The 27,033-nt window shown below is 37.1% G+C and overlaps 1 protein-coding gene across 3 annotated transcripts in view; it reads left to right on the top strand.

Moving 5' to 3' along the window:
• LOC106078434 (serine/arginine repetitive matrix protein 1-like) overlaps positions 1-25,930 on the top strand; it is a 37,534-nt gene extending 11,604 nt beyond the window's left edge. The window contains exons 1-7 of one of the 3 annotated variants that reach the window (XM_056020972.1): positions 4,166-4,226; positions 15,560-15,665; positions 16,863-17,185; positions 19,970-20,041; positions 21,921-21,942; positions 22,101-22,125; positions 22,955-25,930. In XM_056020972.1, the coding sequence (XP_055876947.1) occupies positions 4,181-4,226; positions 15,560-15,665; positions 16,863-17,185; positions 19,970-20,041; positions 21,921-21,942; positions 22,101-22,125; positions 22,955-24,352 (1,992 nt within the window). In that variant the 5' untranslated portion in view covers positions 4,166-4,180 and the 3' untranslated portion in view covers positions 24,353-25,930. Of the gene's footprint in view, positions 1-4,165; positions 4,227-15,559; positions 15,666-16,862; positions 17,186-19,969; positions 20,042-21,920; positions 21,943-22,100; positions 22,126-22,954 lie in introns of those variants that run through there. The other 2 variants (XM_056020970.1, XM_056020973.1) reach the window with 2 other exon arrangements.
• Positions 25,931-27,033: the final 1,103 nt, after the last annotated feature.

The raw sequence follows: 27,033 nt of genomic DNA on the forward strand, positions 1-27,033 counted from the left end.
CGCCCCCCCCAGCACTCAGAGGGCTAGAGTGGGGAGGGCAGTACATGCAAGCGCCCCCCCCTCGCCCCACCGAATCGGCCAAAATACCAGAAAGGAGCGACATAATATAAAATTTATATATTAATTCAACTAATTTTGTTCACAAACTATGATTTCTCAATAAAAACGGACCGACCCCCCACTCAAAGGGTTTAGGTGGGAAGAAGAGGCACTCCCCCCACCAATCGGCAAACAGGGAACGACATAATATAAAGATCGGTTAAAATATCAATAACAAGTTACAAGGATATAGATATTTAATTGATTTTGTTAGCAGGCTGTGATTTCTACCATTAAATTGGACCGCCCCCCCACTCGAAAGTTAAGGGGGGGGGGGCGGGATTGATACCATCGCCCCTCCCGACCCCACCAAATCTGCCAACATACTAGAGGGGGGGGGCGAAATAATCTTAAAATAGGTTGAAATATAAATAATTAGTATATATTTTTAACATAAGTAATAAATTCGTATACAAATTGTGTGAATCCTATACTAAAGTTCGTCCGCCCCCCCCCCTTTGGGGGGGGGGTCGGCCGAGTGGGGGGGGGCGATCGCCCCTACCGCCCCCCCCCCCTGGATCCGCCAGTGGAAGCAGGGGAAACTATATTATTAAGGGAAGGGATTGTCCTGTATGTTTTAAAAACATATATGCAAAGGTGTTGTTTTTCTATAATGTTCTAAAAAATATTTGTATTACTAAATTAAGTGTTTAATGTTAAACAAGCTGCATACATTGAAATCAAAGTGTTAATTTCGTTTTCAAAGAGAAAGTATGCATATTGTAGGTAAATATTCGTCGAATATAATCGAAAACAGCGTTTAATTAGCAGAGCTTTATGATATTCGAGAAGAACATAACTGCTGCTATTAACACTAGTTTTAAATATTTAACCAATGCCCAATGTGAACATTTTTTACTACAGTCTCAAATGAGAGATTGGGTCTTTACAAAACTATCAATTAAATAATAATTCAATAAAATCAGATATGCATTGAAACATATCTTCTAATTCATAAGTTTATTGAACACATATGAATACCATTAATGTAATACTATTAAGATTAATATAAGCTCGTATCTACGTCTTATGTGGTGGGATGTCGTCAGTCGTCCTAACGATACAATAGTAGCGGCAACATTGTCAATACGTTCTCTCTTTTCTTTGTGTATTGTAGTGCTATTAGAGCATGGAATGGGTTGCCTGAACTAACCAGGAAAACCAGTGACTTGGCAGAATTTAAGTCATTGGTTAATATGCATGACTAAATGCATGACGCGTAGGACGTAATCATCTTCTTTTTTGAAGTAACGTCTGTATTATATAAGATAAGAAGATAAGTTAAGGCTGTCTTTGTTGATGCTTTGTAGTTCACAGCTTCTGACATTCGTGTTGAAAACCTTGAACCCTGACCTCTTACCTACCACTGCGGGGGGGGGGGGGGCTGTTTGGTAACCTTGCATTTCTTAACTAATCCTGCTTAGACATTTTTTTTTCTGATCTATGATTTATAAAACTAATTTAGCAACAAGTAAAATACAAATAATAATAAAATAAACTCCTCCTTTAGAAGTAGGATAGTGGTACCTTTTTTCCCCCTTCTTTTCTTTCTTGAGAGGCGGGTTGGCTGAGTGGTAAAGCGCTTGGGTTCCGAATCGGGGGATCCAGGGTTCGAATCCTGGTATTTTTTAATTTCGGGATCCTTGGGCGCCTCTGAGTCCATCCGGCTCTATTTGGTACGTAACATTAGTTGGGGAAAAGTAAAGGCGTTTATCTGTGGGCCACAGAAACAGATGACCTTTACATCAACTCCCCTATAGATCGCAATACTTTTTTTTTTACTTTTCTTTCTTGTAATCATGCTTCATTATTGCAATGAGCCTCCCTTCTCAGCCCTGCATAGTTAGGCTTTTTTTTTCCATTAACAGTCCGGCGAATGATTTCTACATTAGACGATGTCATTTTGTTTATGTACATCTATTTATTTATTCAACTTCTGAATACAAATAAAGTGCGGGAATTTCCGCTGGGCTGTGTCAAAGCCGCAAGCCAAATTTAATTTTAATATGATTATATTTTGAAAAATTATAACTGTCAAACCAGTGTTTTCTCTGTGTAGCTTATTAGGTAGTTTTTTCCCCCAAAGATAATAATAAACTGTCAAATTTCTAGGAAACTCGTTAGATCCGTATTCGAAATACCCGTCCAGTTTTTACTGAACTAACACATATAAAAGTAACAATATCAATTCTTTCTTTTTGAAGTTGATGGCGGTCAATAATTTCTTATTCTATTTATTTTTGGCAATGTTTCAATATGGCAAGAAACCTTTCCAGTTAGTTTTGCACAATCCAGCTCTATTACAAACTAACTGATTTCTACCTAAGATGGTGCGCAAAATGTTCATTTATTTCTTCAAATCTTTACTGAATACGAAGAAACATTTTGAAGTCGATTGCGGAAATTCCCGCTGATCAGCGTTCAAGGTGTAAAATACAAAGGGATTAAAAAAGAAAAAAAATTAAGAACAGATAAAAGAACAGATAAAAGAACACACTGTTAGATACGGTTGAGTAGCCTACATTTTGCTGGAGATGGAGTATTAAAAAAAAAGGTGCACTCAGACACGGTCGACAGAAGCAAAGCTTGGGCTAGAAGCGGACTGGTCTATCACTTGATTTGGTTACCTTATCTTATCTTATATAATACAGACGTTACTTCAAAAAAGAAGATTATTGCATCTAGTCATGCATGTTAACCAATGACTTCAATTCTGCCAAGTCACTGGTTTTCCTGGCTGGCTCAGGCAACCCATTCCATGCTCTAATAGCACTAGGGAAGAAGGAACATTTGTACCGGTTGTGCAGAAGACTTAGGGTTAGGGGAGGTTTGGAGAAAATTAGTTAGGCTCATTCTCACGTCCACGGCGTCATTCAAAAGGTTGTTGATGGCGATTCAAGTAATGAAAACCAACAGGCAATCGTTTAAACTACGAGTATGTTAACAAGTATGTCTAGAAAACTAAATGTTCACTGACATAATTGTTCTGGTAAATACTTCTGGTGAAAAATTAATTGCTCAGTTTTCAATGTCAAGTATTTTAATGTCCTATCAGTTATCTGGATGTCCTATCAGTTATCTGGATGTCCTATCAGTTATCTGGATGTCCTATCAGTTAGCTGGATTTTAATGCCCTATCAGTCACATTTATTTTAATGTCCTATCAGTTATCTGGATGTCCTATCAGTTATCTGGATGTCCTATCAGTTATCTGGATGCCCTATCATTTAGCTGGATTTTAATGCCCTATCAGTCACATTTATTTTAATGCCCTATCAGTTATCTGGATGTCCTATCAGTTGTCTGGATGTCCTATCCGTTATCTGGATGTCCTATCAGTTATCTGGATGTCCTATCAGATATCTGGATGTCCTATCAGTTATCTGGATGTCCTATCAGATATCTGGATGTCCTATCAGTTATCTGGGTGTCCTATCAGTTATCTGGATGTCCTAATTGATTGAATGAAGATGATCATCTCGCGTCAGCTGAAACAAATGTTAATAAAACATTGAGACGAAATGCTCTGTCCAGCTAGCTTCCTCTCAAACATTCCCGGGTCAGTCGAGTCTGCCTGCATGCACACACTGACCATTACGTGGACAAACAAGAGCCATGAGCTGTACTCGAAGCACCTGTTAACAAACACGAGATATTTGCTAGAAGTTTGGATTTCGCACTGCAAGACATGCGTCTAATCCATTTGCTCTCAGGATTTCAACCTGTTCCTTTACACAGAACTGGACAATGAATGTTCTGGGTCTCAGTCTGAGAGGTAAACAGTGGTCTTTTCACCTGATGGTCTTTTCATTCCATAGACAATACGCGTGGTCCTCTTGTCATCAATGGTCATCTAAAGATATACGATTGGTTTGATCTAAAGTAGTAAGATTAATTAATGTATTATGGATATTCGATTCTAAATATTTGTTCAATCACGGATAATGTGTTCTATATTATTATTTGTTCAATTGTGTTACTATGTAAATGACTAAAATGTACCAGAAACTATAGATCTACCTGTGAACTGAAATGATGGGTTATAGATTTACAGGTGTATAAATATATATACACAACAGTCATGCCTTGCAGACGGCCAAATCCAACGTCAGCACCGTTTTGGGAAAGTAAGAATTTTTCTGCTAGTCGATCAGTTAAAAATCTATTTATGAGTTTAATATCTACCCATATGTCTAGTTAATCTACCTGCTTTAAACTTTTCATTTGGATTTGTTTGTTTTATTGTAAATTTGCATTGAAATAACACACGTGTATATGTTTAGTTTAGGCGTTAACTATTCATGTGGTTTGGTTTTCTCTTGTTAGCAATCAGAGTGTAGGCTAGTTAAAGCAAGTTCTACTGTTTTGTTTCATGTATTACTTTTGCCTGCTGCAATCTTGAACAACGAGCCATTTTAAAAGGTGTAAGGATAACTTTCTGGATGAAAAACAAAATCCTACAGATGATGCATATTAAAAAGTGTATATAATAGAGATTTCCATACTTGGAGACTAATCCATAAATAGAAAGGTTTTGTGGCTTATCGGTGTACAGAATACGGACGTATTGATAAGCCAAGTATTTTGATAACCCATAGAAAGATTTGTGTGCACTTATTGATACCGTAGAATCAAATGTCTCGTCTGCTTCGTGTGTAGCACAGAGAGTATTAGAATTCTGTAGCAGACAACAAGGATCTTTCATTATGGCGTTCTAGACTGTGTTTACCTCTCCTCAATCATCCTCTTTTCAATTTTTTATTTTGTTCTTTAGCTTTCATTATATCGCTTCCATATTTCTTCATATCGCTTCTATATTTTTTCATATCGCTTCCATATTTCTTCATATCGCTTCCTTATTTCTTCATATCGCTTCTTTATGGCAACAAAGTTGATTTGTTTGTGGGGTTGGGGCGGAGTGTGGTTATCATTTGAAAATTTGTGTCGGATTGTCAAGCAACGCCATGTTGTTTTTTTTTAAAGATATTTTATTCATATATAAGCATTAATCAAACGCTTCCCGCAGGTAGTAATCTGGTGACCTTAGGGATAGACAGCGCGCTGCCACTTGCGTAGCATTCTTCAAATTTTGCACCGAATGCGATATTTTTTTAAAGATATTTTATTCACATATAATAACAAATCAGCATTAAATAAGCAAAAAATTATATATGAATGTAATGTTTGTGTGTGTATGTGCATGTTTGTGTGTGTGTGTATATATGTGTTATATTCAGACAGGGAAGCTCAAGTGGTCATATTCTATTGAAGATATGATCCGTAACACTGAAAGAACCAAACAAATGGTAGACTACTTCCTGTTCCAGAGTAGGACATTCTATTGCCCTTAGCTTGACGCACGAATCTAGTGTCTTTATACTTCTATCTCCTGACACACGACTATAAGCAAACATGAATGCTTTGAACTCTAATCTCGCTGGTTGCATTTGTTTGTGTTTGGTTTATGCAAGACTATGTATATAGGTCATGCCAACTTTGATATAAAAGGGCTTTCTAACAGATGTTATCGCTTTACTTCCTTCTTGCGTTTGTGTCTGTGTTGTCAGGGATTTAGACCATACACAGTAAGACTAAATGGCACCATACACAGTAAGACTAAATGGCACCATACACAGTAAGACTAAATGGCACCATACACAGTAAGACTAAATGGCACCATACACAGTAAGACTAAATGGCACCATACACAGTAAGACTAAATGGCACCATACACAGTAAGACTAAATGGCACCATACACAGTAAGACTAAATGGCACCATACACAGTAAGACTAAATGGCACCATACACAGTAAGACTAAATGGCACCATACACAGTAAGACTAAATGGCACCATACACAGTAAGACTAAATGGCACCATACACAGTAAGACTAAATGGCACCATACACAGTAAGACTAAATGGCACCATACACAGTAAGACTAAATGGCACCATACACAGTAAGACTAAATGGCACCATACACAGTAAGACTAAATGGCACCATACACAGTAAGACTAAATGGCACCATACACAGTAAGACTAAATGGCACCATACACAGTAAGACTAAATGGCACCATACACATCAAGACTAAATGGCACCATACACAGTAAGACTAAATGGCACCATACACAGTAAGACTAAATGGCACCATACACAGTAAGACTAAATGGCACCATACACAGTAAGACTAAATGGCACCATACACATCAAGACTAAATGGCACCATACACAGTAAGACTAAATGGCACCATACACAGTAAGACTAAATGGCACCATACACAGTAAGACTAAATGGCACCATACACAGTAAGACTAAATGGCACCATACACAGTAAGACTAAATGGCACCATACACAGTAAGACTAAATGGCACCATACACAGTAAGACTAAATGGCACCATACACAGTAAGACTAAATGGCACCATACACAGTAAGACTAAATGGCACCATACACAGTAAGACTAAATGGCACCATACACAGTAAGACTAAATGGCACCATACACAGTAAGACTAAATGGCACCATACACAGTAAGACTAAATGGCACCATACACAGTAAGACTAAATGGCACCATACACAGTAAGACTAAATGGCACCATACACAGTAAGACTAAATGGCACCATACACAGTAAGACTAAATGGCACCATACACAGTAAGACTAAATGGCACCATACACAGTAAGACTAAATGGCACCATACACAGTAAGACTAAATGGCACCATACACATCAAGACTAAATGGCACCATACACAGTAAGACTAAATGGCACCATACACAGTAAGACTAAATGGCACCATACACAGTAAGACTAAATGGCACCATACACAGTAAGACTAAATGGCACCATACACAGTAAGACTAAATGGCACCATACACAGTAAGACTAAATGGCACCATACACAGTAAGACTAAATGGCACCATACACAGTAAGACTAAATGGCACCATACACATCAAGACTAAATGGCACCATACACAGTAAGACTAAATGGCACCATACACAGTAAGACTAAATGGCACCATACACAGTAAGACTAAATGGCACCATACACAGTAAGACTAAATGGCACCATACACAGTAAGACTAAATGGCACCATACACAGTAAGACTAAATGGCAACATACACATTAAGACTAAATGGCACCATACACAGTAAGACTAAATGGCACCATACACAGTAAGACTAAATGGCACCATACACAGTAAGACTAAATGGCACTATACACAGTAAGACTAAATGGCAGAACCTGTTGCCTAAATAATGAGAGAACATAAAGGGGAGATAAATACTGCAGATTTTCACGATTAATTCAACTTTAAAAAATTGCCAACTAATTAAAGTTACAATTAGAAGAGCCTGAGTCTGCAAAGCTAAAATAAGCCCACATATAATCACGTGACTTTTTAAACCTAGGTGACCAGCACTTCCTTTAGTTTGTACACCTGATACACCAAAAAGTTTGCTATTTATAGATTCTGTACCTTTTATGAAAATACCAATATAGGGTGTTATAGGTGAGATTAAAGCTATTATGAGCACCAGTGTAGGGAACTTTATAAAAGCTAAATTATTTATATAATTTTAAAACAACACATCAAAGACTAACATAGTATTAAAGTTTAATAGCTCTAACATGGGCCGTGCTGGATTTACTTATAGGAAACATAGACTATAGCTTAGGGCCCCCGCTTGCTAGGGGATTCCAAAAATGGTTACATGATATTTTCAATCATTTTGAAGAAAGAGCAAATGAAAAAATTGCCTTACAAGTATCCCACTATATTACTAGCTTAGGGCATTATCAAGTCTAAATCTGGCACTACACATGGGAGGTTATTATAAATAAACGAATACCGTACATTTTATATTCTTTCTTGTCCAAAAACAAAACAATACAGGCTTGTTTAGAGGTAAACAAATTTTTTTGAGAATTCTTAAATGCCAAGAATGCAAGAGAATTTCTGCTTATCTTATGACGTAAATTTTTATGATTGTTTTTTATTTTAAATATACAAAAGCTGTTAGACAATATATTTTTGGTCTTGCTGTCGAAATTTCTTAGTATGATGTATGTGGGTATTCAAAATATTAATAGAGCATTAATTTGGAGATACATATACAATGACTCCCTGGTCATGTTATGCGCTCTGAACTGTTGTTTCAATGGTCCTGGGTTCGAACCCGAATACCGCCCTCCCCCCCCCCCATCATGCCGATTCTGGAGCGGCAGATTTTGCCACAGTTCGTGCATGTATATGCATCCGATTTAGGGCTAAGTGATAGGGCAGCTTTCTTTTTCTTTACTAGACTAAGGCCGCTTCATTTCTTTTATTCACCATCTGGCATGCGGGTGACAAGTCCGAGCCAGCGTTGTCTAGTCTGTGTCAGGAGAGCATAGATGCTGTGCATATTGGCCAATGTCAAAACTTCCTGATTAGAGGCATGATCCCTCCAGTAGGCCTACTTAGGTACTTATACTTCAGGAGACAACCTCGAGAAAACAATCAGGAGAGAAGCCCCTTTAGCGTAATGAGAACCATCTTAACGAAAAGGAAAGACCTAAAAGACAATTGGTTTGAAGGAAGAGATCAAGTGAATTAGAGAATAGAAAGATGGAGTAACACGGAGAGAAAGAAGTCCGTAACGATACAATGTTTCACTTTTTGGGGATTAATTATTAAATAAAAATTAAGGTGTTTTTTTTTTAGGCGTTAACTAGATAAAAGCTAATGATACATGAAAAAAAAAAAAAAACTAAGGTAAATCTTACACTTAAATAAAATGACAAGTTTGAATTCTTTTGTCACCCCCCCCCCCCAAAAAAAAAAAAAAAAGGTTTTTGAATTCTGAACTGTGTATGCACATATCAAGTTGATTTACCTCATCAGGCCCAAAACCTATTCGACTTTCCAGACGTGCTTGGGAAAGAACTACACATCCCATTAGTTTTGTTATGCTCTACTGATTTTGTTCTATAGACATAAAGCATGGATTTCTTCACGTTGGTGCATTATTTTTTTACATGAACTATATATATGTGACTTTCACAATCACCTGACTTTACATGAAGCACCTGGGCGTGTCCCTGGGGTGTGATCTGACCGAGTGACTGGATTATTGGACATCTTCCTCCCCCCTCTATCTGTTTTGGTCCTAACCCCATTCCCTTTCTTATGTTTTGTCTCAGTTCAAAAATAATGGACAGGGCGTTCTGGCCTGTTTACATATACTTTGACATGCTGAAATATTCAGACATTTATAGTGATACCTACATAGTGATAGACATTTTGTTTAACTCATAGAAAGAACAGTCTAGAATATCTGTATAGAGATCGATGACCCTCTCCACCATGATCTATTCAAAAAGACCTCTCCGCAATTCCCTTTCCACCATAATCTCTTCACAACGACCTCTTCACAATGGCCTCTATCCCCTTGCACTGAATATTGTGGTGGAAAAAATAAAAGAAACACTTTTTTGTATCATTTATAAAAATGGAGTGCGATTCCTGTTAATGTTTGTTAAGAATATTTTTTTGTTCTTTTGGAACATAACAAAATTCGTTGTTATATTTAAAATGTTATGGGAATTAGTGTTTATCTAATATAAGCGCTTACTCAATGTAATTGCACTTAAAGTACTTATTAAATAAGTGTAACTTCTGTGTGGTATTCATAAAACAGGTTGACGTTCGAGAACAATGTCAGACAATCAGAGTTACCAACGAATCAACAGAGAGCGATAGCAGCGTAGATGGAACAGGGAGATTCTTGAGACAATAATGATCAGGATTAAAACACTACAAGAACTAACCGGTTACGTACATCTAAAACTCGATATAAGAAACACAGTTGGAGTTTCAATAAATTCACAACATGATACAAATTAAAACCTAAAATCTTATTGAACATTCACACAAGTAGCATACAAGAAAGTTGTTTTAAATAACTTTCTCCTAAAGAAATACGATATTGTTTTATAATTTGTACTACTGTTCATTTCTTGTTATGTTTCATTATTGCAAGGAGTTTTTCCATTCAACTTAACACGATCAAATTCTTCTATTAACTGTCCAGCCAATTTTTTCTACATATGTCGGTGCGCAAAATGCCATGCACGTCTATTTATTACTTCAGGTCAACATTTGAGTTGAGTGCGGGACTTCCCGCTGAAATCGGGTTCCAATAAAAAGACATAAGCCTAATTTAAAGATGATTCTATTTGGAACAATTTGAAAGGTCGAACCACAGTTACGACTGTGTGGCCAGTTAAATAATTAATCTTTTTCCCAAAATATACACAAACTGTCAAATTTGTAGAAAAAATAAAATATATATTATAAATTCCGAAATACCCGACCAGTTTCCGGTTTACACCCATCCAGTTTCCACCCGTTGTACGTTTTGAACCCATGAAGATTTTGCAAACTAATTTGAGGAATCGTAAAAAAACAACTCAGTACACTAAGTGTACACTACATTCTACACTGTAGGCTACATTCTACAGTCTACACTGTACATTCTACACTGTACATTCTACACTCTACACTCTACACTGTACATTCTACACTGTACATTCTACACTCTACACTCTACACTGTACATTCTACACTCTACACTGTACATTCTACACTCTACATTCTGTACATTCTACACTCTACATTCTACACATTCTAGTGATTCTACCCACTAAATGTTAAGACACAGTAGAATGGTATGACCTATATCACAGTAATTTATAAAAAGTTTAGAAAAACTCGTGCTTTCCCAACAGTTCCTGATTCAGTATGTGTCTAAGTTTACTACTAAGCCTATGAAAATAGTCTAACGCTCTATATGGTAAATTCCTTCGGTACATCTATTTAGGGCATCAGTGTCAATACGTGTTTGACTAAATGAGCTCCATTATCTTAAGCTGGATCTGAACACAGGCCTTACAGCAATACCACGTCGTGCTCTACACACCTTGGTAGTTTCAATTTTTTTAAACTTGAGCCACCATATAAATTCTCAGAAGCAAGAATTAAATGCAGATCGTTTTATGTAAAGTGTGTACTTTGCATTGACGCCATTTACGAATGGACCATCTGTCACTACATCTGTCTATCTGACTTATCAATTTATCTGTCCATCTATCTCTGTCCATCTGTCTATCCATCCAACTATTCATGTATCTTTCTGTCCATCTGTCTTTTCATCTGTACATCTATCTATCCATGTCTTACTGTCCACCTGTCAGTCAATCAATCAATCTATCAATCTATCAATCTATCTATCTATCTATCTATCTATCTATCTATCTATCTATCTCTATCTCTATCTCTATCTCTATCTATCTATCTATCTATCTATCTATCTATCTATCTATCTATCTATCTATCTATCTATCTGTTTGTCCCTTTGTTTTTTTTAATCTGTGTGCCTGTCTGTGTGTCTATATGTTAAACCATCTACACATATTACGCTTACCATGGCGTCTCAGGACTGCTGGCATTATTTTTAACTGGTCGAGCTTTGGCGGTGAAAGCCTACAGTCGTTAGAAATGTACATTTGGCATGGAGGACTATAAAGAGTATAAGATAGTATTTGTTGATAGATGGAGCGCATAGGTTTTTGGTATCCACACATGAAAGTTACATGTCAAACACCATATATATTATATTATATATATATATATATATATATATATTTATATTATATTATATATATATATATAAAGCAGTATGGAAATCTAGTTTCACCCTTGTGTTAGTTGTGCGGGAATCCTGTCCTTTGACCTGTAATGTTTACCTAGTAAAAGACCCACAGGGACCACCTACGAGTTTGCATGACTTTCACACAAACTCCCTGGTACAAACTTCTTTATCGTATTAATTGTGAGCTTACAAAAGATATCTACCAAAATGTGATACATACAGTTTGGTGCAACATTATTTGTAAGACAAGGCAGCTTTACGGGATAAAGAAGGTTATGGTTATAATATAACACCATTCATAATAATCGGGTGTGGTTTTATGGCTACGAATGTTGGACCAGGGTAAGAGGGTGGAAGATATATTAAGTACCTACAGCCGTCAGATTTTGTCCATGAGTTGCTGAAAGTGTTTGATCCATGTTCAATGTGGGGAGGGGGTGGAAGACGTCATGATTTGTTGAAGTCACGAAGTTTTCACCTCAGCCAGGAAGTTTGTGTGAGTGTGTGTAAAGGAAAGGTAGAGTGTGTGCTCAATATTGTATATACTTATATATTAAATATATATGTTTGTGTAGAACTAAGATAACAAGTACCTGCAATACCTGCATAGTAAACATGACATCCGATAGGGGGTGGTATGTTTTGAGATAAGACTTGGCTTAGGTCTTCAACGTGTAAATCTTTTAACATTGGCCGTCAACTGATCATCTTTGTCTTAGTCCTCGATAACAACTTAGTCCACGATAGAAACACATGATCTTCCTATTATATCCTAGCTCAGCTAGACAAGGGCGCTAAGATCACCTGTAGTTTTGGTCAATATTTTATATTATATATTTATTTATTTAAATCAATTCTTACTTCATGTTTCAATAATATAGTGAGCTAGAATTTGATTTGTGTGGGCATCTGGAATATGAAGAGAAAAAACAACACTTGGCCACCCCTGCTCTAGTTATACTTTCTTTTTCACTACCAATAGGACACCAATGATTTTAAAGTGCAATTAATAGTAAATAGATAAGGAATTCATATCAAATACTATACATATTCATTCAATACATAATTTAACTTCTCCTATAACTTACAGACGTTGCGTCAAGAGTGAAGATAATTACGTCCTAAGCGTATTCAAATCGTATGTCAATTAGAGACTTGAACTGGTTGGTTTTCCTGGCAGATTCAGTCAACCCTTCACATGCTCTAATAGCCTTAGAGAAGAAGGAGCACTTGTACGAATCTGTCCTAGCATACAGAATAATATACGAGCCTTTATTTTTGTGTCTTTATGGGCATTTTTTTAAAGTAAAGGAGACCTAACCTTTTCAGACCAAGCAAACTATAGGGCAGATGATGTGAAGGCTACTAAAGATCATCTATTTCTATGGCCAACTGTTAACGTACAACCCCCTTCACTCTCCTCAAGTGATGTCATATGAAATTCCTTGTCGGTGGACTCTTGGGTACCCATTAGAGTTGGTTGGACTCAGTAACGTCCTAAAAATTCCGAAATTTGAAATCCCAGCCTTCACCGAGATTCGAACGCGAAACCGTCGGTTCGGAAACAGAGCGCTTTATCACTCAGCCACAAGCCCCCATTTTTAAAAGTAAATATGTTTAAAAAGATCATGTTAGTGCATGTACTCGTCATTCAATCAGTTGACGTTGTCAAGTTTCAAGCTAGTGAGTCAGGAAGTAAAATTTGACATTTTTTTCCCAGAATTTTCGAATGATTGACTACATTTCATATTCACTTATTACATTTTGAATGACACCCAATAATAAGACATTTCATGTATCCAGCCAGTGGGACGTTTTCTTTTCAATTCTTTTTCTTTTCATAACATTTCTATAGACCTCCCCCCCATCTCCCCCTTTTTAGCGCTCTTATTAGAATAGAGCTGTTGTATGGTTCGCGTGTAGTGTCGAGTTATTTATGGACACATTTTTGTATGCGTTCTGCTTTTGATGAATTTCTAAAAGTAATATAGACACATTCATGTGAATAATTTAAATATCTGTGCGCGTGTTTTGATAGCTGAGAACCAAACTGAGCATCGTGAGTTTGGATCCAAGTTTTCTATAGCTCGAGCACCTAAAGGCAGCTCGCAAGCTTTCTCAATATTCAATACTCGTTGATAACTCAATATAAAGTCCTTTTTTACGATCCCTTAAGCAAAAATCTATAAATATCATTTAAAGAAGCTATTTTGGGGTCTCTGCTTGTTAACCTGACGATGTCGCAGTCTGGCCAATGATGACGCTAAAGCCCGGTTTCCAGTCAGAAGTTGATACATTTGTGTGTATGTGTGTGTATTGACCTAATCCACATTTTGTCCAAACATAGAAGGTCATTTATACTGCTGATCTTTGGATTTTTGTTTTCATCAATTATATTCTTCTATTTATTATAGTTTATTTAAACTCACACACACACACAGAGAGAGAGAGAGAGAGAGAATCAAGTAAAGAGTGCTAAAACTTTTAAATCCTTTTTTAATAGATGTCTGAACCGTGATGTAAAAAGAGCTTGAAAAGACTGACTTTAGTTTTCATGTCATGTCTATCCTACATCAAGCCTGCATTTAGACCAAATTGTTGCGCTGCTTAAAATTTTTTTATTTATTTTTCCTCCAATGTTGTCTCGCCTTGAACCGAGCGAAACAATTTCTGACACCTATGTGATCGGCAGACACCTTTTCCTCTTTCTGCACATTTGATGATCAAATCTGCTCTCGAGTTATAGTCATTGAAATATTTTCATTGCAATCTGTACATTGAAATATGTAAATTGTGTATAACAAGTTTCTTATGTAGTTTATATTTTCTTATTATCTACTATTTGTTTATTTGTAACATTAAAACCATGGACTTCTACAATAAGCTTATAGTCATAAAAAAAAACTTTCTACCCGTACAGATGGTTGGACTATTGCAACCTCCATTCACTGTGCGGGAATGTTAATCAGTCAACAGTGACTCAAAAGACATGCTCACATGAAGGAGATGAGGTGTGTAGTCCCGAGTCATGGACTTTGACAATCCATCGGCTAAGACAATGATCATGGATAGCGCAAGCATTAAATTAATGTTTGGGTTCAATATGGTAAAACACTTGCGACTGTTGCGGTCACGTCCTAAATCTAGGTCTAGGTCTTATTCAACACCCGGTTCAACACGGCTGATCGTTTCAATTTCTGTCTTAAGTCTGTCAGCTAATAACTTCCTGATTCGTTATTGCCACAATTAACAATGTCCGAATTGTTTTAGAATTTCAGAGTGTTTTATTTTTATTTTTAATATTTGATTGTGTTAAGTTTCAATGAACGGGTATGGGAGAAATAACGTGTAAAAACTGTTTACCAGACAGAGTGAGTTGATAGAAGCCTTGTCAAAATGTTTACCACACAGAGTGAGTTGATAGAAGCCTTGTAAAAATGTTTACCAGACAGAGTGAGTTGATATAAGCCTTGTAAACATGTTTACCAGAAGAGTGAGTTGTAAAATTGTGAAGCCTCATTTCAAGTCAAATCTAAAAAGAGTATTAAAGATTCCTGTTTACCGAGACGTGATAGAGGCTAATTTGTGTTTTCCAATACTGCTGATTCTGGGCATGTTGGCCCACACTACTAATTCTGTGTTCGCGAAGATAGACTTATGATGTAATCATGTACTTCCCATGTTTCATTTGTGCAGGACAGTTAGGAATCCTTTATATTTCACTAATGCTGCTAATTTGTTCTTTCTTCCACAGGGGTTCTTGCAGATGAAAGTAGAACAGCACTTATAGCCACTGGCTGTGTTGCTGGAGGTCTACTTCTGATCGCAATTGTTATTATCGGGGTCTACTGTGCTTTCAAGTGAGTTGTCTGTCTATAGCAGGGGTTCTCAACCTGTGGGTCGCGACCCCTTGAGGGGTCGATTGACGATTTGTCAGGGGTCGCCTAAGACCATCGAAAATATGGATGTATTTTGTCTATTCTTCTAATGCTGTATGTGTGGGGGGTGGGGGGGGGGGTCGCGGCAGAGTGGGGGATAGTAAAAAGGGGTCGCCGAGCTTAAAAGGTTGAGAACCGCTGGTCTATAGTGTTTTATGTACAAGAAATAGCGCAAGACAGTGTTTTTTCAAAACTTTACCAGTGGCGCCCTCACAATCCAATAAAATTTCGTTCGCGTCCCCTCTTAGCTAGCTGGGGTCTGAGAGAGCTGTGTAAGCTTCCACTGTGGGGATAGGTAGGATTTTAAGACTGTAATGGAAAAGAAAGAGACAGAAATATAATACCATTTCTAGTTTTTCTTTGCATTCATATTAACAAATATTAACATCACATTTGGAATCCAAATACAAATTCAAATGAGACAATGCCTGATCAAAAGGTGAAGCTGGTAAAACAATACCAGGGGTCCGCAAGACGATCGGAGGGGATCCTCAGAAAGAGGAAATTTGTATACAATTAAAATAACGTTTTATCTAAAAGCCAGTTTATTTTAATAATAATCAACTCGTTTGAACAAGTATGCCACAAATTATTGTAACAAAAACATATTCCAGTTGTATGTCCTGCATTATGGGTCATTGTAAAGAAGTTGTTGACTGCTTCTCCAACTCTTTATTTGATACCACGTGGACTCATTGCTGGAAGGCTTTCATCTCAAATCAGAAATTTGCCCTCACTGAGATTTGCGGTTGCTACTTACAAACATTAAGCCGGACATGAATACTTTCATACAATCTTATCCAAGTCATTAATTATTTATTCAAGCATAAGTTTTAATCTCAATAGAAACTCCTTCAACAATTTTTTTTTTACATTTGTAATTTATATACTAAGCATTTATGTAGCATTTTTCCTTAGGGGTCCGTGGGCAAGTTTTGACTATATAAAGGGGTCCCCGAGTCAAAAGAGTATGAGAACCTCAGGTTGACATAGTCTTAGACAAGGGAGGTCAGAATATTTCTCTATTGTAGCAATCACCGTTGTAAAAGAACCCTAACCCTGAAGGTATTCATTCTTTGTTATTTTTAAAGTTGTGTATTATTTGTTTGTTTACTACAGACATATACGTAAAAGAGAAAAAAAGCCTTTACCTACAATCAATGGAGACTACTTCAACGCTGGAATGTATCGGATGCCCACAGAGACTCCAGTGGACACACCCGTCAGGGCGCCATCAGAAGTGAGCCCCAAGACGAAAGCTTACACCCATCACGCAGCCCACGCCCGCACCAGGCAGCCCTTAACTTTCTACACCCTCAGAGCTGAGCCCCGGGCCATGATGGACGCCCCTGGAATGATTCCCATTGGGCCGACGCAGTCTTATCGTGGGCCACCTCCCATTGGCAGGCCCGTTATATTTTTAGACTGGGCCGGAAGTAAAGGTTAGTTATTGATCAGTCTCAATGAGAGATCAATAGGTCATAAATATATATTAAGGCTTCTTAATTAACAGCATGTGTTCTCACAGAACTATCAATCAACTAGGACAAAGACCGCTGATATCACACGGCAATTAACGCGACTAGTTCAATAGAACCATTATAATGAAATTATACACAATAGTCGCAATCTTTTTGGCTTCTTTAGGCTAGGTCTTAGCCAACACGGCATACCGTCTCTCCTTCTGTCCCAAATCACAAACATTCATTAGAGATCTAGATAATTTTCTATCTTTGAATCAAAACTAGCGCCTTCATACAAGTGAGGAAACGAAACACAGGTTTAAATAATTCAACGAAATCTCATGCCGACATCCGTTACATTGGACCCTAACTAACATCAACATACCAGAGCAGCCTCAGCAGCGAACCTTACAATGTTGTTGCAGCGAAACTTAGAACCTTGTTGCAGCGAAACTTACAACCTTGTTGCAGCGAAACTTAGAACCTTGTTGCAGCGAAACTTAGAACCTTGTTGCAGCGAACCTTACAATGTTGTTGCAGCGAAACTTAGAACCTTGTTGCAGCGAAACTTAGAACCTTGTTGCAGCGAAACTTAGAACCTTGTTGCAGCGAACCTTACAACCTTACTCCAGCGAAACTTAGAACCTTGTTGCAGCGAACCTTACAACCTTGTTGCAGCGAAACTTAGAACCTTGTTGCAGCGAACCTTACAATCTTGTTGCAGCGAAACTTAGAACCTTGTTGCAGCGAACCTTACAATCTTGTTGCAGCGAAACTTAGAACCTTGTTGCAGCGAACCTTACAATCTTGTTGCAGCGAAACTTGGAACCTTGTTGCAGCGAACCTTACAATCTTGTTGCAGCGAAACTTAGAACCTTGTTGCAGCGAAACTTAGAACCTTGTTGCAGCGAAACTTAGAACCTTGTTGCAGCGAACCTTACAATGTTGTTGCAGCGAAACTTAGAACCTTGTTGCAGCGAAACTTAGAACCTTGTTGCAGCGAAACTTAGAACCTTGTTGCAGCGAACCTTACAACCTTACTGCAGCGAAACTTAGAACCTTGTTGCAGCGAACCTTACAACCTTGTTGCAGCGAATCTTAGAACCTTGTTGCAGCGAACCTTACAATCTTGTTACAGCGTAACTTAGAACCTTGTTGCAGCGAACCTTACAATCTTGTTGCAGCGAAACTTAGAACCTTGTTGCAGCGAACCTTACAATCTTGTTGCAGCGAAACTTAGAACCTTGTTGCAGCGAACCTTACAATGTTGTTGCAGCGAAACTTAGAACCTTGTTGCAGCGAACCTTAGGACCTTGTTGCAGCGAAACTTAGAACCTTGTTGCAGCGAAACTTAGAACCTTGTTGCAGCGAAATTTAGAACCTTGTTGCAGCGAAACTTAGAACCTTGTTGCAGCGAAACTTAGAACCTTGTTGCAGCGAACCTTACAATCTTGTTGCAGCGAAACTTAGAACCTTGTTGCAGCGAAACTTAGAACCTTGTTGCAGCGAAACTTAGAACCTTGTTGCAGCGAAACTTAGAACCTTGTTGCAGCGAACCTTACAATCTTGTTGCAGCGAAACTTAGAACCTTGTTGCAGCGAAACTTAGAACCTTGTTGCAGCGAACCTTACAATCTTGTTGCAGCGAAACTTACAATCTTGTTGCAGCGAAACTTAGAACCTTGTTGCAGCGAAACTTAGAACCTTGTTGCAGCTAACCTTACAATCTTGTTGCAGCGAAACTTAGAACCTTGTTGCAGCGAACCTTACAACCTTGTTGCAGCGAAACTTAGAACCTTGTTGCAGCGAAACTTAGAACCTTGTTGCAGCGAACCTTACAACCTTGTTGCAGCGAAACTTAGAACCTTGTTGCAGCGAAACTTAGAACCTTGTTGCAGCGAACCTTACAATCTTGTTGCAGCGAACCTTACAACCTTGGTGCAGCGAACCAGGGCCGGTCCAAGCAATTGCGGGGCCCTATGCGAAACGGATTGCGCGGGGCCTAGTCTGGGTAGGGATAAGCATAATGTCAAAATTAAGATTATTTTAGTTAGAAAATACTTTCGTCTTTGCAATAGATTTTTAATAAATGAAAGCCCGCAATGCTGTTTTTATTTATTGGCACCCCAAAAATGACAATATCGTCCATTTTCATGAGATTTCAAGGAGTTTTTCGTATATTTTGCCTTTTCAGGAGATTTCCTAAAAATCGGGAAAACGTGAAAACCCTGTAATTATATAAAAGTTATAATGATTTAATTTAATAATTTACACTTACAATTAGCGCGGTGCCTATGAAAGAGCGGGGCCCACTGCGACCGCATAGGTTGCATTTGGCTAAGACCGGCCCTGCAGCGAACCTTACAACCTTTTTGCAGCGATCCTTAGAACCATGCTGCAGCAAGTTAATTTTCTTTTCTAGCTATGGATTTTGAATTCATTTTCATTGACGCATGATGATAACATTCAAATCTTACTGCAAACTTGAACCATGTTAATTGCAATTAAAGTTTAAAACTTACTATAAAACTCCAACATTACATCACAAACGAAATGATAAAGGAGTGCGGGCTAGTCTCAGTGAGTCAGAAAATGAATACCATTGAAACAGTTCCCATTTAATCTTCATTAAGTCATTTCTATTCTTTCAATTTACTGTAGTTTGAATACATAATGATGTACACAAAGATAAGCTCCTGTAGTTACTATACTAATGATACAAACCCAATCTAATGTACAAGTGATCTAATTTCAATCTATTCAGGTCAATTTGGACACTTTATGTCTCCCAACAGACATTTTATATATCCCAATGGCGGTACTATGTACCATTATGGTGCGTGACCTTTGACATTTAGTGTAGTCTTTCATTCACTTTGTATACAATGCCTAACAGAGTTTCAAAGATAACCATTTGATTTAGGATAACGAACTACAGTTCATGACTCGCTAACTACTTAACACTATTAACATTAGAGTATGTTTGTGTATCTGTGACCATTTTTATCACTAGATCTAGGACCTGAAGTAACTAATGGTCTCTTAAGTTCAAAAAATAGCGACAGTCTTTTAAATGTGTGGTTCTCATATCTAGATTCTAAATCTACTTCCTGCCTTCTCAGCCCCATGCAGCAGTCTGTGACATCACGCTACCTTATCTAGTTCAGTGTTTCTTATGGCATGCCTAGATCTAGCTCTTTTGTTGCCAACTCTCCAAGATTTGTAGTGCTACTTTTAGCAGCTTCCCACTCTCGTTTTTTACATTGACACTGTCATAACTTTAGCCAAAATAATAGGAAACAATCTATTAATGACAGTGAATTCCGGATAAAATTAATATTACAAAAAATAATTCTTAGAATCAAATTGAGATTTTCTTTTAGTAGAAAGATCTTGATCTTATTTAACTTTCTCTCTGGTGATGTCTTAGATGGTAAATGTTAATTCCGTATGACTAGCAACTAAATTAACGTTCTTGTGCTAAAACAGTATGCTTAGCGAGTCAGAACTGAATTGAAACAAAAATGAAACATTGTGTAACGCCTCAACTTTCTAGGACCTCTGTTGATTTAGTCAGGCACCAATAGAATATTCGTTCCACTAACTCATCCCTGCACTCTTTTCTTCTTTTGCACCTTTCCAGTCACCAACCTATATACTTCTATTTTGCAAAATAATTTTAACATTTGATATAGTGTTTGTACTATTTTTAATCATTTCCTTTTTCCTGTGTTATTCCACTTTCCACTTTGATGTGTAAGTGTTATTCTCCTTTCCTATTTTTATGTGAATGCTGTGTAGTCTGCCTCATTAGACTTGTGAAGAAAATCACTTCTGTGCAACTCTGTATTGGTTTCGTGTTACAATTGTTGTCTTTCTTTATGAAGACGCAATGTTATGTATTTACCATTTTACTGATAATGAGTGAATTCCCAAAGATGAAGATATAGGTCAATAGCATATAAGAGAGAGAGAGAGAGAGAGAGAGAAAAAACTGAAGAAAAACTATTTTAAAAAAAGACTTAGAGAAAAAAAAACAGAGGTGGGTGATAACCTCCATTACAAACTCAGAAGCTGTACAATACAATTTACAACAGAAATACTGAGAAGATAGGAAAACATGTTTGATCGAGTACTCTCCCATACCTTTACCTGCTAAGTATTGTTATGTCCCTTTATTGAGTAGATTTTTCTTTTAAATCTTGTGTTCTAACATCCGCACTTTGGTATTTAGAGCACACATAACAACTTAGCTGTAACCAGTAGTGTTAGATCTTATAACAGTTTCTGCATAACACACTTTTTCTGTCTTTAGTTTACATTTATTTGATTTTTTAAAGTACTATTTCAATTGTATGTGATCAGTGACTGAACAAACTTTAAACTTTATGAATCACTTTTAGTTTTAAATCAAATCTTTTTATTCAACATTACAAAATTAATTTGACATCATTTTCTTTTTAATTATTTAGTCTACACCTTTATTGGCATTACTAGTGTACATTCCAGTACCAGAAAGTTTGAACTTAGATTCAACTAATCTTTTAGAAATTGAACTTAGATTCAACTAATCTTTTAGAAATTGAACTTAGATTCAACTAATCTTTTAGAAATTGAACTTAGATTCAACTAATCTTTTAGAAAAATAATAGATCATGTTGTTTTTTTATTAATGACATTCTTATAATTTTTAAATTATTTTTTATCCATATCAGCGAATGGAGGAGCTCCATTAATGTAAGTAAAAGACTGAGGTATTTAACTGTTAAGTAACACTGTTTTAAAGTTCTGCGGTTGTTTTAATGGAAAGTTTAATGCTCTACTAAATAGATTTGCGAAAAGATTTGTGTTCTAAGTAAAACTAATTGGATTTTTATTTTGGTTTGTTTATTTAGAGATCAAGAAACTGATGAGGAAAGAGTAAGTAGTTTGTCTTCAACCTGCAATTTAATAGATACATATATAAATATATAGTCCAGAGTGTTTGTAGTTCAAGAAATATTCCGGAATTTTAAACCTATGGAGAATGTTTCTTTGAAGTAGTGTTTTTAAAAAACTAGGATTAGTTCCCCTCTTTACCACCTTACAATCTATAGGGTAGATAATTTTAAGTTCATCTGTTTCGATGGTGTCATGTAGCCAGCAGAACGTTTACTTTTCCCCAAATTATGTCAGGTACCCCTATTAGAGCTAGATGGACTCAAAATCCTTCGAACCCTGGACCCCCTTTTAGGAAGCCACCGCGCCTTAGTTATGGACTAAAGAAAACACAGCACAGAGGTTAAACAAATGTATACTGCTATAATTAGTAATGATAATACACACTTACTTTTAAAAAAATATAACAACTAAAATAAGAATTTCCTTGTCCTTTTTTTAAATGTTCTAATTAGACTGTGTAGGCTTTATACATTTTGAAAGTTGTTTCTGTTCTTCATTATAACGAATAGGTTTCACTTTTGAATAATGAGAAACATGTTTGCTTGTGTTTCAGAACATAAGCTTATTTATTTCTTCCCAAAACTTGAAGCCTTCAATGTTGTATTATTAAAAAAGTATCTGTGTGGATGTGCTAAAAGTATCTGTGTGGATGTGCTAAAAGTATCTGTGTGGATGTGCTCAAAGTTAGTCCAATTTACGACTTATTAAGAAAATTTCAAATTCAGTAACGGTAATCTGGTTTATTAAGTGTTTATTAAGTGTAGCGTTTCTACTTTAACAACCCTGACACCACTTTCTGTTTGAGCAGGACGCCAATAGGCGCCGAAGTTCCAAGAGTACCAAAAAGCATAAAAGTCGATCTAAATCAAGGTCGAGGTCACGAGATCCTGAGAGATCCAGTCGTCGAAGCAGTCATGACGAGGCTCCGATTGTGGCAGAGCCTGGAGATATCATCCTGCAGGCTAAAAAAGAAGACCTGCAGCCCTTCGTTCCTACTGGCAAGAGAAAGCATAGCCATGACAGCAATAACAATCCTTTGGCCTATCACTTTGTCAACCCCCTGGCCACAGAATACATCACGGCTACCAATCAGAGCAACTTTGTGCCTGAAGGAGGTCGTTATTCCATCACTCAGGTCCCAAGCTCAAGGCCCCAGCAACCATCCAATGGTCGTGGCAATTTTCCGGAGCCGGTGCTGCAGGAAAGATCGATGAATTTCAGTGACGAAGATGCAGATGACGAAGGCGCTGGAGATGTTAAGGAAATACCTTTTGTGCAGGGGCCGAATGTCTTCAGCGACCATGCCCGTGTCTCTCACGTTCAGAGGTCAGAGAGTCTCAGTTCAACACCCAGAGAGGACTATTCAATCACACCTCAGGCTTCACTGATTAGGAAAGACTCTGGACCTGGAAGCAACATGGGTGATGTAGCCTTGCGAAATCAAAGCAGGCAAGAAATAACTTCGTCTCACAGGCAAGATCCAACTTTAGCAAGGCCGCCGACCCCACCCTTGCCCCACACGAGGGCTCGCACCCCTCCTTACGATGGCTCTCTGCCAATATCCAATCACGATGATCTATATTTAGCGCAAAGAAACACGGGTGGAGTTCGGGCGCCTTCGCCTCCGCCAGATATGTCATCTTCAGATGAGGAGGATGCGCCATATAAATATCAACAAGCTGTGAGGCCACCAACACCCCCTCCTCTTCCTCACCAGTTTGGAAGCTCTAAACCAACGTCATCAATCCAGAACACGGCAAAGACGACAAATAACTCCATGGACATCGATGACATTCTGAAGTTGGGAGACGCTCCAAGAAAACCCTCTTTGGTGGAGAGTCACAGTACTGGAAGCGAGTCTTCATCGGAACTTCCTTTCATGGCTGAGCTCAGAAAGAGGCAGAAATCTGTCGATGCACCCATCCCAGCCGAGAGCGCCTTCAGGGCTGTCAAGTCCACCATATCTAATAGCAGCCACGGGGAGAGTGACAGTGAGAGCCCAGTACGGCCATCAAGACTAGGATTTGGACACAGGCCATCGACTGTACAGTTTGCCAATGACCCCCCAGAGATCATCCCAGATCAAGATGTGCCAGAGAGCCCTAGATCCCCTGAGACTGAAGACATTTTATCATTTAATGCCCCGCCCCAACCTCCCCCACCTCCCCCACCTCCACCTCCCCCTCCCCCACCAACGCTTAGATAATCTTGTACAGGTTTGGTTCTATGTATTGTTGATACATCATTTTAAGATAAGCATATGTATGCTTGGTTCTACCTGTACTTAATACATTCTTTTAAGATAATTGTAAATAAAGCAGGTTCGGTGTTTAGTTAATACATTTTTATTTAATAGAAATGTAATATATTTTGAAATGTAAGAATGTGTACATCTTTTACCAACTTGTGCAAAGAAACGTGTTGTTGTTGTTTTTTGTGATGGAGAATAAAAGTGTTGCATATTGTATTTGTGAAAAAAATTCCTTACTGCTTATATTCCGAATGAGTTTTATTTTTCTAAATCTTAAGGACATTTTGTAACTACTGAATGGCTGTGATGCTCACTCATACCTGTTTTATTACTTGATTGAAAACTATTTATTATTTGACCATATATGTATATAACAACATACAGTATGCCAGTTAATGTTGTAGTTGTAAAACCAATACAATCAAAAGACATATTTTATTGTTTTTACTGTTTTGTTATCATGTTTCGGTTGTAAGTACATGTATTGTTTGTTCGTGGTCATTCTTATTTAGAGTTATGTGTTTACACAGTCCCAATGTAATATGTATGTCTTTGAATATAGACTTATCAGTTTTATAAGAACAGAGTTTCAATGTATAATATTTAACAACTTGTCTGTTTGACAAACGCCTTATTTTGCCAAACCAGACAAACTCAAATTAGAGAGGAATTTTTCATTCATATATTTTTATTCCTATATTTTTTAAGGGAAGTAAGCTTGCTCACATTTTTGAAACCAAAAATAAATCGAGTTTTGCCCCTTAGAGGAAAAGTTTGAATTTAATGTTTTTACTATCGTGCAACTCCATCTGCAAAGTTGGAATAGTATATCTTATTAAGTCTAATTGACAGTCCTCTAATGTATATCTTTATCTATTTTGATTGATTAGGAATCAGGCATAAAAACAATATTGTAATTTAAAAAAAAATTAAGTTAATATAGTTTACAGAACAGTGTCCATGCCCGCTTGAGAAGGAAGGCGGCTGCAAGGTGGAATGTAAATACATTGCTTGCTAGAAAACGAAATCTCTTCGGGAAAGTCTAAAATGGGAAACACAATCAGCACTTCAGAAAACTTTTGATTTGAACATGTTGTTACTTTAGAGATGTGTCACAACCTATGGGCAAACTACTTTTAAGTTTGAGTTCCTGGAACACTGAAAACTTGGAATGTACCACGTTTGTTGTACACCAGAGTTTCAAGTATTAGCCACAATAAAGTATGTTACTAACCATGCTATTAGCTATTTATTAACCATGTTATTATCGATGTTATTAACCATGTTATTATCGATGTTATTAACCATGTTATTATCGATGTTATTAACCATGCTATTAGCAATGTTATGAACAATGTTATTAACCATGCTATTAGCAATGTTTTGAACCATGCTATTAGCAATGTTATGAACAATGTTATGAACCGTGCTATTAAAAATGCTATAAATATGTTAAAAATTTTTAATCTAATTTTTTTTTTATAGACCTAATATTTTTTATGATGTGATTAAAGTGGCGAATGTTTTTGTTGATTATTTGTTAATTGTTATTGTTTTATTTTAACAGATTTTTCTAATGTATTTTTTAAAAACAAATTCTGCATCAATAGGAGATACCCTGTTGTTGTCCATTTATGACTGCTCAGTGCATTGTCATGTCTCATTGCCACACAAGTGAGAACTTGTAAATACACATTTTTTACCGGTAATTATTAAGTCCTCGATCACAATGACTTTACTTAGATTAGTGTTATTCATCATGTCATTAAGTATACTTAGATTAGTGTTATTCATCATGTCATTAAGTATACGATGTTGTTTACATTTTGTGATCTGTATCTAAAAAAAAAAAAGAACTTATTAATGAGATACAAAGTTATAAAGTATATTTTAAATTGTATCAATGTAATATAAGAAATAACAACTACTTTGTATATATATATATATATGAGTGTTGGTGTCCTGCACTGCGTGCTATGGTGTGACTTGCTAGCGAGACCCTTGAAGCACTAGCTACAAATGTCATCATAACTGTTCGTCAAACATGTCATTAATACGTCAATGACATTCAAAATAATATGTAAAACGTCCTAAGGTGAGCCAGGTGCATGTATTTTGGTCGACTGCTATGCCTCTGTTCAATATGTTCAGATTGTATTATTAGATCCATGCACGTACTGTGTGTCCTGGTGAAGCAGTATTTGTCTACATTTTCATTTACAGTCAATGCTATTTATAGTGATTGCTATTTATAGTCTATTTCTGGGGATAGTGTTAGACAGTGTCTATTTTATTTAAATGTGTTGTAATGAGTAACGTTTATTTGTATTTTTGTATTTCTATTTCATGTTGACATTATTTGTTTTAATGAATAGTCTTCTTATATGTCAATGTTATATGATTACAAAGAAACTTTTGAATGAAATTAAAATAACTAACAGGCAGTACTACAACAGTGGCTAAGAAGGATTTTAGGAGTCAGTTACAGAGATCGGGTCTCAAACAAGGAAATCCTATGCCGAACTGGGAGTCCACCAATTAATTAGGTTGTGACCGAGCGTCGCATGAGGTTTGCGGGACATGTTCTCCGACAGAATGAACTACGCATACCAAGAATTGCGATGACATGGAAGCCA

This window comes from Biomphalaria glabrata, chromosome 2 (genome assembly GCF_947242115.1).
Source record: "Biomphalaria glabrata chromosome 2, xgBioGlab47.1, whole genome shotgun sequence".
In the NCBI taxonomy this organism is placed as follows: Eukaryota; Metazoa; Mollusca; class Gastropoda; family Planorbidae; genus Biomphalaria; species Biomphalaria glabrata.